Below are 13,027 nucleotides of genomic sequence, written 5' to 3'. Positions count from 1 at the left end.
TTTAATCGCGCGTAGGATTGTTTTCCATATTGAATGACACTTCAAAATGACAATTTTTGTCTATATTGTTATAACTCTGCCATGCGCATCGCCATCTAAGCTAGAAGGTACGCACTGTGATAAACTAGACTGAGAAGGATGTCAACATTAAGAAGGGAACGATTTCCGCCCAAGTTGAGAGCCGAAGTGAAAAGACTGTGCCTAAGAAAGATGTTGTTTTGTGTATCTGTGATGTCGTGTAAATAAACATATATGTGCCTCGTTGAGTTGCCTCACTTAAGTTATTACCATATATATCAGGAGATTTGTATGAGTTTCAAAAGATTGCAATAAATTCCACATATTTCCAGTACTTTTTCCGTATATTTTGCAATTTCAGGAGATTTCCAGGCGCTCCTGGTAAATCAGGAGGCCGCGGGAAATCTGTTATAAGTTATAAAATGGTTTAATTTAATAATTTATACACCTAGAATTAGCGCGGGTCCTATGAAAGTGCGGGGCACACTGCGGCCGCCTAGGTTGCAGTGGCCTAAGTCCGGCCCTGCAAAATAGCTGTGTATGCTACGCCACCGGTCGACTAGTTTTTGATATTTTATTTGTTAAACAATTTTGTAGATCTGATACAAACGGTGAGACAATAGTTTATCGCAGCCATATTATGCAAGTGTTGCCCCACCTCAAGTAGAACACACACACACAAAATATTGTAACTTGGTAAATACGGAAGCCGATAGCCAACACGACTACGAAAGAAAGTTTTCTCGTAGTTTGTAGACGACAGAAAGAGAACCTAAACCGACCACCGGCAGACAACGGTTATGTCTGCGCTAGAGTTGGCAAAATATGTTTATCACAGCCAGGTCTGCGTAGCAATGTGAAATACTGCAGTCCTCCTTTATCTTCAGACACAAATGTACTAACTGTTTGTATGTTATCGATGTGCTAAGTGTTTGTATATAATTATAATCTGTACTAAATGAGACCTTTATACGTACGGAGTGGACGAAGACTAAATAGAGATAAACCTATGAAGTAGTTTGGCTGTTTTTTAGCGGCCCCCGAAGGGGAAAAGACGCTATTAGTTTTGTGTGAAATGTCTGTCCGTCCGTCCCGTTTAGATCTCCATCCATCCATCCATCCCAGTGGCGCTACAGCCCATGGAGGGCTCTGGCCTGCTTTAACACATCCTTCCATTCAGATCTCTCCTGGGCCTTTCGTCTCCACGCCCTAACCCCAAGCTGCTTCAGATCTGCTTCCACGTCATCTATCCATCGCATTCGGGGTCTGCCTTTGGGTCGCCTGCCTTTTGGTTTTTGCCTGTATACGATTTTCGCCCCTCTATTGTCTGACATTCTTTCAAGGTGACCTGCCCAACGTAGTCTGTTCTTTTTTATTTCGTTCACTATTGGTGGGTCTTCATATAATTGATATAACTCATGGTTAGTGCGTGTCCTCCACCCTGTTTCATCCTGTATGGCACCATAGATCCGTTTAGATCTCATAAACTATAAAAGATTGTGAAAATCCGACACCACAATATTTTAGATCATTCAAAGGTCTGATGCAGCGGCTACTTTTTTCTTTTCTGAAAGCGACAAATCTAATTTTTTAAATCACGTATGCAAGCAGCTTTTTTTCAAAAAAATACACCACTTTTACAACTATTAACTATTAAACACTCTAACACTTCAGGCTTTTTATTAGGGGAGACTACAGGTTCCCATATTTTTAACACATTTATGAAAACGGTTGTAGATTTTTTGTCAAAAATTTTTGTTTTTATATTTGTATTGTTAAGTTATGTAAGTTCTGTTATACTAAGTACTAAGTACACACGAACAAATGTTTACTATTTTTGAAAGTAAAAAAATCTAATTAGTATGCATTATAAGTCAGACATAATTTAAGTTATATATTAATCTTGTAAACTGCATTTTCTTATCTCACTTCCATCTGCCATCCCCTAATATGTCGGAAGTTTTAATTTTGTATTGAGGATTCAAAAAAGAGATTGAGCCTTTTCAAAACAATTAGATCAATTATAAGACATCAGTTAGGCCAGGTTCACTTGTAACTTTATATTCACTTTCACCTCTTCTTTGATCTGCTGGACCGCTGGAGTACTACGCAGGATCTGTCAACCTTCTATCTCCGTTCTTATCTATCATTTGTCTTTAATATAATTTCACTAGGATGTTCTTTCTGAAAATTTTGAAGCCTGCCTGGGTGAACCACTTCGGGGGCCGATTTTGAGTTTGTGTTTCCACACAAACTGTCTTTGTAACCTTGTTAGCGCCCCCGAAATGTCTGTCCGTCCGTCCCGTTTAGATCTCGTAAACTAGAAAAGATATTGAAAATCCGACTTCACAATATTTTAGACCATTCAAAGTTCTGATGCCACGGCTACTTTTTTTTTTCCCGAAAGCGAAAATTCTAATTTTTAAAATCAATTATGCAAGCAGTTTTTTAAAGAGAAAAAGCTAATTAGTGTGCATTGTATGTTAGACCTAATTTAAAACGAATAGTAATCTTATAAACTTCATTTTCGTGAACATTTTTTTTCTATATAGCGGAAATTTGTTAATTTTTTTTTTTTGAGGATTCGACTATGAGATTAAGCCTTTTCAAAACAATTACCTTATTTATTCCGAACCGAGGGTACGGGTTCGAATCCTGGTGAAGACTGGGATTTTCAACTTCTGAGTCTACCCAGCTCTAATGGGTACCTGACATTAGTTGGGGAAAAGTAAAGGCAGTTGGTCGTTGTGCTGGCTGCATTACACCATCGGTAACCGTAGGCCACAAAAACAGATGAACTTTACATCATCTGCCCTATAGACCACAAACTAGTTAGGCCAGGTTCACATCTAACTTTACATTCACTTTCACCTATCCTTTGATCTGCGGGACGGTTGGGGCACTACACAAGATCTGTTAACCTTCTTTCTCCATTCTTATCTCTCATTTGTCTTTGATATAATTTCATTCGGATGTTCTTTCTGAAAATATTGAAGCCTACCTGGGTGGACCACTGGTCGTGCGGTTTGCGCGCTGGACTGTCGTTCGGATTTATCGACGGTCGAAGGTTCAAACCCTGCCTGCTCCCATCCCCCGTCGTCCTGCGGGAGGTTTGGACTAGGAAGTAAACTATCTTCAACTCTGAAGGATTATCCGAATTATGTAAAACATTTTACTTCGGGGGCCGATTTTGAGTTTGTGTTTCCACACAAACTGTCTTTTGTAACCTTGTTTTTATCTACTTAGCTCGTGCACCGGAACTTCCCGATCAGATGTATCGAAACCAACATCCGGTCGAGTGTCTCTCCGTTACAAGAAAAATAACTCTTGAGATTGAAATGAATAAGAAATGTAACAAGTTGCCGGAAATACGTTTGTCTATGTGGTGACGTTGTGCATCAGAGCACCAACCTGGCAGCTTCAATTTTACCTGAAATTGTCGTCCCAGTATGCTATCAAATTTATTTTCTTTATAGAACTACTAGCACTACATACCGGCTACGCCCGTTGATTTATTCCAAGGGTATATGTCGTGCATCTTGGCCGGGACAACCCCCCCCCCCCCACATACACACACACACACCTATTTTTTTTTTTAAACTTCCAATAAATGGGTCTCCTTTTCACTTACACTTTTTAGCCCGTGAATTATAGTATCTGATATATTGAAACGTCATGCTCTCTCTTTGTGTCTCTCTCTGTCTCTCTCTCTCTTTGTCTCTGTCTTTCTCTTTCTCTCTCTCTCTCTCTCTCTCTCTCTCTCTCTCTCTCTGGAACTTCCTTTTTGTTTTTCCACCATGCGCATAGTTCTGTTCTCTGACATAGACATAGTTCTGTTCTCTGACATAGACATAGTTCTGTTCTCTGACATAGACATAGTTCTGTTCTCTGACATAGACATAGTTCTGTTCTCTGACATAGACATAGTTCTGTTCTCTGACATAGACATAGTTCTGTTCTCTGACATAGACATAGTTCTGTTCTCTGACATAGACATAGTTCTGTTCTCTGACATAGACATAGTTCTGTTCTCTGACATAGACATAGTTCTGTTCTCTGACATAGACATAGTTCTGTTCTCTGACATAGACATAGTTCTGTTCTCTGACATAGACATAGTTCTGTTCTCTGACATAGACATAGTTCTGTTCTCTGACATAGGATTTGATTTGGAACGACCCATTTAATCCCCCCCCCTTTTGCACACACATACACGCACACGTTTAGTAAGTTTTAGTATCAGTTGTACTTTTCCAGTCCTCCCCCGCCCTCTGGGCTCTGGTCAGCAACAAAAATGTTAGTTCCACGTACAATCTCTGGCTTTTCTTCATCTCTGGCTTTTCTTCCTCTCTGGCTTTTCTTCCTCTCTGGCTTTTCTTCCTCTCTGGCTTTTCTTCCTCTCTGGCTTTTTTCGGCTTCTCAATTTAATATCGAAATCAATATATCTTTTGTTGTCTTTCGACCGGAACCACCACACGTACACACAGACGCGCGCGCTTTAACAATTTTCGACCCTTTTTTATGATTATAACATCCCTCACACTTTTGGGCTCCTCAAGTTCATCGACCACACACTTTCCGCTCTTGAACACCTCTGGTTGGTTGCAACCTTCAATCATAAGGCAATCAATAGACGGTATGAAAGCTACGCACATCTTTTATAAGACAATAACTTTCAGAACTAAAGGTAAAGCACTCATGCTTTCACTCCCGCCTGAAACTATGGCCGACTAGTTCGATTTTATCTCGCGCGGAGAGTTCAAGGCCATTCAAAGCGCGATTGTGCTACTGCTCCTCTGCGTACACTCATTGCTAGAATTGCTGACAGGTTTGTTGCTTTTGTTTTTTATTTTGGTAATTGATGCTTCTATAATGATGAAATGGTTCTATATCTTAATGTCCTTCTTATAGTTTGCCGCGTTTTTCTCTCAAACGTACGGGCCAAAGCGGTACTTGTATCGATGGTCAGCAAGCTCCCCCAGAAAAGCAACATTTTTCACTATGTTCAAGAACATTATAAATTAGTTAGACTTACATTTGAATAGTTTGCTTATTTTTAACGCTCTGTTTATGTCTGTTTAATGTTCTCATAGCGACTTGAGCCTATATTGTGTTTCGTAACAACGCCATATAAATTAAATGATCTAGTGTTAGTGTCTCTTTTTTTGTATACAACTAATTCGTGTTCTTTGTTTTCTCTAGGAGAATGTCCACATTGAGCAGTGCATTGAAAAACAACGCTGTCAAGCTAGCCGTGGGCTTAGCTTTTATTGGCGTCAACATTCTTTTGTACAAACAGTCCACCCACATCGCCATTGCCCAGTTCCTTGGTTATCCTTCGTCCGAAGATAGTAATATCCGTCTTTTGATGTCAAGCAACTACACTAACAGCTCCAGCGAGAGTAAAACTGTCGTGAAGGAAGGGCTTCATTTTTCTTTGACCCCGCCACCTTCGTTGCCGCCTTTGTCGCCCTCCTCGCCTGCTCTTTTGAAAAAGTTGGCATTCCTGCGCGAGCCAGTCATTAACCCCCACCCTTACAACTATACATTGTTCCCGAGCGTGAGCTGCTCCAAGCAACCCGTAGAGCTGGCCATCTGCGTTCCCATCAGCCGAGACAACTTCATGGGCAGGCAAACCATCCGTGAAACGTGGGGGAGCTACGCCAACTCCACCGCCAACAAAGCCGTCTTAGTTTTCTTCATCGGCTCTGAGCTCCAGACATCGGACTCGCCCAGCGCGACGCAGCGTCGGATCGACGAAGAGTCCAAGCTGTTCGGGGATATCCTTCAAGAATCTTACATCGACCACTACAACAACCTCAGCTTAAAGTCCGTCTCCATACTCAAGTGGGTGGCATCCTACTGCTCTGAAAGCAGGTACGTCCTCAAGGCAGACGACGACATGTACGTGAACATTCCACTTCTTGCCAAAACCTTGCCTAAACTGTCACTCTCTTCCCCACAGTCCGCGTTCGTTGTTGGTTCCGTTCAGTACGGAGCAAGACCCATCAGAAGCAGGAGTTCTAAATGGTACACTCCGCACAGCGTGTTCAAAGGAAGCGTATATCCAAATTACGCTTCGGGGACTGCCTACGCTATGACGACTGAAGCCGCCCAGATTCTTTATGAAGCTTCTCTCAGGGTGCCGTTGTTTTGGCTTGAGGATATCTACATAACCGGACTATGTACCGCGAAATCTAATGTTTTGGTCATGAACAGTAATTTATTCACGTACGATAAGCCTGACGCCTCGGGGTGTTCATTCCGGGCACATATCTCGGGTCACCGGTACAAACTGGAAGAGATTCGTTTGATTCACAGAGAGTTGTATGACCCCAATACTGTTTGTGAAAAATCAGGAACTTGAAGAGCATCTAAATAATAAAACTGCAATTGGAGAACTAATGAACTCTCACAATAAGGAAGTAACAATTTTTGTTTGTTACAGCGCATCTCTAACAATCTGATTTTTTTCCCTGGGCGAATGAAATTACGCTACTATTCCAAAAGTATTCATCATGTTAGAGTTAATTGAAAATTGTGGATATCTTTTTATGGTGAAAGTAAATCCCCCCTTATATGATGTTAAATACTTGATGTGAACCAGATTTGATCCTGGACTCTCAAGATTCCGTCTTCCAGCTATTTTGATCTTTACTGCGAGACCAGATCGGAAATTCTAAAAGCTGAGTCCGAAATGGAAACATGCCCCACTCCATGTCTCCATCTCAAGCATACAACTGAATAATGGATGATATCACCAAAGATCATGTCGACATTTTCAAAATAGATTTGGATGCCGCAAAGCTCTCTCTTTCTCTCTCTCTCTCACACACACAAACACACACTCACTAATCCACACGAAAGTCAGCCTATCTGAATCTTCTGCTTTCTTTGTGCCATGCAAACAATACTCATGTATTACCAACTGGTGGCCAGCTCGTCTTTCACAACTACGTGTCTTGTGCCAATGTTCACGTCTACAAACCAAGAATGGTGGAACGCCTTTTTTTTTGTTTTCTCCATTTCTGCATTAGTGTTTTCATTCATGGATAGATGTGAAGAAATGATGACATTGTGAATAGATGTTCACACATTGAAAACTTTAAAGGCCTGTACATAATGTCACATGGCATAATAGTCAACTGATGTCCCTTCCAACAAACTCATAAACTTGTTCTTCCGTCCTCAGGGGCATCACCAGTTGTAGAAATACGAGAAGTCCATGAGATTATTGAACGAGATTAATAGGACATTTGGAATCATCCAAGCCCCATTGGTTCATCGACCAATCGATGTATTGAAAAGGTTTCCTTGACCAATCATTCTCATCATTATTGTCTCATTCATTTTTTTTGACCAATCATTGTGAATACTCTTTGTCTCATCTTTTTGACCAATGATATGATAGTGTGTGTGTTTTTTCCCTCTCACTTTATCACTTTGTCTGAATATTTTTTTAAAAATCATATTATGTTTTCTTTTGAAACATTCTTAAATTATGTTTACTCTAAAAATCAATCGAGAAATTTACTTAGAAATGGATTTTTTTTAAAGTCTGGAAAACATTTTTTTTTATTTAAGGCTGGTAAACATTTTTTTAAGCCATCTTTGTGAAGAAGTGTATTTTTGTTTAGCTGCTTGGATGTGAAGTGATTTTGTTACTTAAACCAGTCAATGCTATTTTTTGATGGAGTTAACTAGCCGCTAGAATCAAGCATGCCACGTTTGTAATGCATATAAAAATAGTAAGACGAATGTGTTCCAAGGTAGCATGCAATGTTTCATATGGCTACACTTTGCTAGTTAAGCTAATACGCCTGAAAATAAAGTCAATGATGCCAAATTATATAGATATATATATATGGGGGGGGGGGGTGTTGGCTAAGCCGTAAAACGCTTGGCTTTTGTAACGAGGGGTCTTGAGTTGAATCCCAAAGAAAACTGAAATGTAGATCCTGGGGATTTGTTGAAATTCCATTAGTCCGCCCAACTCTTATGGATACCTCACATACGATGTATTTATATATAAATAGATCTAAATCGCTGTGTTAGCCACATGAAACCACCTTTAACCTTGGTAAATAGAAACATATATCTTACCGTATAAGGATGTAGATATAACTAGAGGTACGTGGAGCTAGACACACAAATATATTTCTCTCGCACTTGCTCCAATACGAACAAACTGCCTCTGTTCTTTCTGATCCATGTATAAGATGTATCCATCTGATGTCACTTTTACAAACACCTATCTCAGCATTGCACCACCACCAAGCAAGCTCTGCATCAATGTCTCTATATATATTTGTCTATTTGACATGACCAGGCCAGTGCAGTTTAACTTTTATCAGAAATGCATAATTAACCAGTGTATTAGCTTGCGCCAGAATGCCTTCTTTAATACGGCGTCTTTCCATGGTGTATATTATATAAGTATAATGTCTAGTTCATCCACTTCTGGCATCCCTGAAACGATTACTTTGTGCTCCCTTCCCTTCCGTTAGCTGACTGTAAAGTTTTGTGTTTTTTTGGAGTGCTAGAGAGTTATCCTTTATTATTGCAATTGAGACTGCATTAGAATTGTGTGTATTGTAGTAAATCACTCAACGAAAGGAGGTAATAATAGAGGATGTATTTATTTACAGTTATAAAATACACAGTGAGACATGGACTTCAGCTATCAAGCCACAGGGAGTCTTGTCTTAAGTTCTACAAGTCCTTTTCTACCTAAACATTAGTACAGGCCACCGACACACTTCTCAGTGTCGCTCCAGGTCGTCAATACAGTTCACTGGTAGCACGAAGGACAGCTCTTAGTCCCAGACAGCTCAGACTCCCATAACCTGCAAACATAGACATATATATATAGACTGGACGATAAAGAACAAATTATTATCGGAAATATTTGGGAAAAGATAAGTGTGTAGATCCACATCACAAACCTATATATATTTGCCTATGTCTATGATTATAAAACAAAGACAAAATATTGGGAATTGGGCAGTTTTGTACTTTTCAAAACTAAAGATCAAAGGTATATATTGGCTGAAATGTTAGTCCTAGAATTTATAGCTCAATCGCCGCCATTTTTTTTTCACATAGATATAGTACATAAAACATATTGACTCCCCCCAAATAAAAATAACTTCCTACTTCCAGTCTATATTTATTTATGTCTATGCCTGCAAATCACTTCAGCCGGATCTAAAACAGTCCTTCCTCTAGAATCAATATGTCGTCTATTCCTCCTGTTGAACGGTGTGCTGGTGCGCACCATCAGTGTCGGCCCGGGAGCAGGGTTATACCTGTATACTTTGCAGGATCGCCTTTTGAAAGACGCTTAAATCAGGGAAATGGATATCAATAACGAGTCACAAACAACGCAAAAATCTATGCTATTGTTGCTCATATTTTGGACCATCTAAAACTGTCACAGACCTTGGCATTGTATTGTAGACTAGTATTTTAGTTGTCTTAATCTCTTCGTCATTTTCCCTAACCGGATATGAACTCAGACGTGTTTCCTTCCCTTTCAGTTTAGGAGTAGGTCTTCCAAGGGACGTAAATGGAATAACATATTTTGAATTTATCTGCTTGCAATCTCATCATAAAATATATTGTGCAAATAAATCCTTTACAACTGTTACCTTACGAGTCAAGCTGGGTTTAAAACTTTAAATGAAAAGGTAGTCTTATGGTAACCAACTACCGGTATTATTTACATTTAATTTATAATGTATTTTTAATGAAACAAAAAATAGTGTGGGTAATATGCCATAGATTACTGCTACGCCCTACGGTATTGTGTTTTGGACGTATGCACTGGGGAACGACTACCATAAACATAGAGGGGCATTAAATGTTATTATTTACATTCACTAGTCTACATGTAAGCCTCATTGCTCTATTTCTCTCAACCATTTTATGCATTTGTTTAAATTTTTATTTTAACTAAACACAATTTTTAATCAAGTAGATGAAACTAATTTTATTTCATGAATATTTTTTGTAAGCGTTTTTTTTTTTTTTTTTTTTGAGTGAAAAACTCATGACGAATATCGGGTAACACAATAGTACTAGATGTCATCTATACTTTCTTGAAATTTTGCATTCATCATAATGTACTAAGTCTGACATTGAGATGAATGTGCTTTAATCGTAATACTCGGGACCAAAATATTTTATTTTAGCATGGTTTCCAGTAGTCGTGAGCAGATATCGTGGCTACGTTGTATAATCCAACAACCGGTGATTGTTCCTAGTAAAAATCTCTGGAACCACTTTGGAACGCAAACTTTAAATTCAAAGAGCTAGCTTTTTTTTTTTCTCTAGACAAATGCCCACAGGGAATATTGAAGCCGCTGAGGTTGGATTCTCCATTGGCCTAAACATTTTCTTGCTCGTCATTTTATATGAGCCCCTTGACGGAATAGTTACCACTGGCTTAGACGTTCCTAGCTTTTATTTCATGACTATTTGAAGACAAAATTGCATGTACATCTAGTAGATATGATCTAGATCACAGACCTAGATATTGCCTACGTTGTTTTTTTATTTTGGAAAAAAAAGGGGTGGGGAGCATGTTATTTGAAATGCTTTCTTTCTGGTCGTGCTTTAATTGTACATGATTTCTATCTTGCAATGATACATTTAGAGTATTTTTGAAACCCTGTGTAAGCTGTGTGTGTCGCACGGTTCTCTAGTTCTTGGAGAAAGTTTTCCTTTTAATTGTCTTCCATTGGAATATTTGTTTGTTTGTTGTTGCTTTATTTTTGAAATTATAAATCCTATTTCTATAAATATCGTTAATGTATCATTTCATATGTACACAATATTTCGTTCATGTACCGGTACAAACTGGAAATCAAAAAAGCAGAATTATGTGCCCCTATTTTTTTTATTTATTTTTGGATGCTGCATTTATTTTAAAGCAATACACTGTTCTACTTGCCCCATTGTTATTTATGTATCGTTTCATGTTGCCTTGTTGAAACAGTTGTCTGTGTCTATTGCCCTAAAAAGGTCATGCACATACAATAGCTTTGTCTTAGTCAAAAATGCACATATCATATTCCTATGCTAGGACCAATCCATTGAAGTTCTAGTTACAACTTTTGCTATTAGAGCATGGAACTGTCTTTTTATCAGCCAGGAACACATATGACTTGTTAGAGTGAGTTCAAATCTCTAGGTTAACACGTGGATACGACTTAGGACATACTGTATAATAAAAGATAATAGTTTTAATGAGCTTTTGTAATTAATAAGATAAGAAGATAATAATAAAGCAGGCGATCATCTTTCTATAAGTGCTTGTTGACCAACTGAAATAAATTTGTTTAAGAGATTGTTTTTTTCTCCTAATGAAATCCCCATTTCCTTTTTACATTCTGTTGAAGCAGACAATTCCAACGGACCGTAATAACATTGTTCATAGGAACGTCCATTTGTAACGTCAATAGAAGTTACTTTCTGAGATCTTCATCGATCTTCCCTGCGGTCTACACGCGTCCATAAGTCAGCCTCTTGGTTGTCGCCCTTCTCTTCCAGCATTTATATTCCCGTATATTTATAAGATAATCGAATATGTCATGTGTGGCATTTCTAAGATTGAAGATCATGCAACTTTTCAGAATTCGGAAATCCGACAACAATAGATAGACATGTTTTCAAGCTACATGAAGTTATTCCCTTTTCCCAGGCTATATTTATTGATGTCTATGTGTCAACGATGGTTATTTCAACACGCGTGGATAGACCCAGTGCTGAAAGATTAACATCACAAGTGAGGATCAATAGAAAACTAACCAAAGTCTTGAAGACTTCAATGTTAATTCTTAAAGACTTATTTGTGTATAGCATTGCTTTAGTATAGCGCAACTTATGGCATGCTTAGTTCTCTATAATCCAATCCCTTTTAAGATCCATTCGGGAGAGGGGGACCTCAGCAAACACAACTCTGCTCGAGTCAGGATTCGATCTCGAGCCCCCTTATTAGGTGGCCAAGAGGTTTTGATCTCTTTGCTATACATCCGGCATTTCTCCTGTAGTTCCAATCAAACACCCTTACAACGTCCGACTTTTACTTTTGACCTTTGAACCAACAATAGGGCGGACTTGACAAAGTTACATATGTGAATCAAAGCTACAATACTAGGTCTCGGATCAAGCTATGGCTTAGGACCCACGCTTGCTTGGAGGCGAGAAGAAAAAAAAATGTTCCAGGAATTGCAATTATTATGAAGAATGGCCTTACGTTGATTACAAAGTGCCCCATATCTCAAATAGCCTAGGGCCTTATCAAGTCTTAAATCCGGCCCTGCTCATACTCACTACTGGCCGTCTGATTGTTCTCTCCCAGTACGACTCTTCAATAAAACTGAAGGATACATTAAAATAAGTACTGAAACATTCAGTTCAATGTAACACTGCTATTGGTAAAGTAGCTGTCATGCACGAGCTGTCAAATTAAAAATCTTACTAAAATACTTAGAATGATGCAAAGAGAAATATTCCAATACTCATTTATTGTTATATTTTGTTCTTGAACTAGTTAGTGTCTGGCTTGAAACTATCTGACTGTGATTGAACATTGAAGTTATATAAAGTTTGTTAATGTGAACACTTCCGTGTAGTATTATTAAGTATTTTTTCTTTGTTCTGTGAAATAAATGTACATTTGTAAACACCAAATAAACTTTTATTATTGATGCTACAATTATCTTTGTAACATTATTATATACCATGCTGTATTTCACTTTTTCTCTAGCCTTGGAAAAGTTACTTGAATCAGCGGTTATATTAGTCTAATCTATATAGATATGTCAGAATGTATATACCACCCTGTCTCCCTTCTCTATATGGTCTATATTACGACAGAATTAAGTCTCCTCTGCATATCGGACGCCAAGAGCACGAGTGTTGGTTATGAATAGTATGGAGTTTATTCTGTGGTCCAAGAATTTAAAAAGTCACTGGCAGGTGAACCGTGTTGCGATGTAAGCTA

At 38.6% G+C, this 13,027-nt stretch overlaps 1 protein-coding gene across 7 annotated transcripts in view; it reads left to right on the top strand.

Moving 5' to 3' along the window:
- Positions 1-12,739, top strand: part of LOC106074612 (beta-1,3-galactosyltransferase 1-like) — a 55,281-nt gene extending 42,542 nt beyond the window's left edge. For all 7 annotated transcript variants that reach the window (XM_056003869.1, XM_056003867.1, XM_056003870.1 and 4 more), the window contains one exon: positions 5,221-12,739. In XM_056003869.1, coding sequence (XP_055859844.1) covers positions 5,221-6,385 — 1,165 coding nt within the window. In that variant the 3' untranslated portion in view covers positions 6,386-12,739. The remainder of the gene's footprint in view (positions 1-5,220) is intronic.
- Positions 12,740-13,027: the final 288 nt, after the last annotated feature.

Source organism: Biomphalaria glabrata, chromosome 11 (genome assembly GCF_947242115.1).
Source record: "Biomphalaria glabrata chromosome 11, xgBioGlab47.1, whole genome shotgun sequence".
NCBI classification, from domain to species: Eukaryota; Metazoa; Mollusca; class Gastropoda; family Planorbidae; genus Biomphalaria; species Biomphalaria glabrata.
Note: the sequence above shows the minus strand (reverse complement) of the source record. Positions and strands in the feature narration are given on the sequence as shown.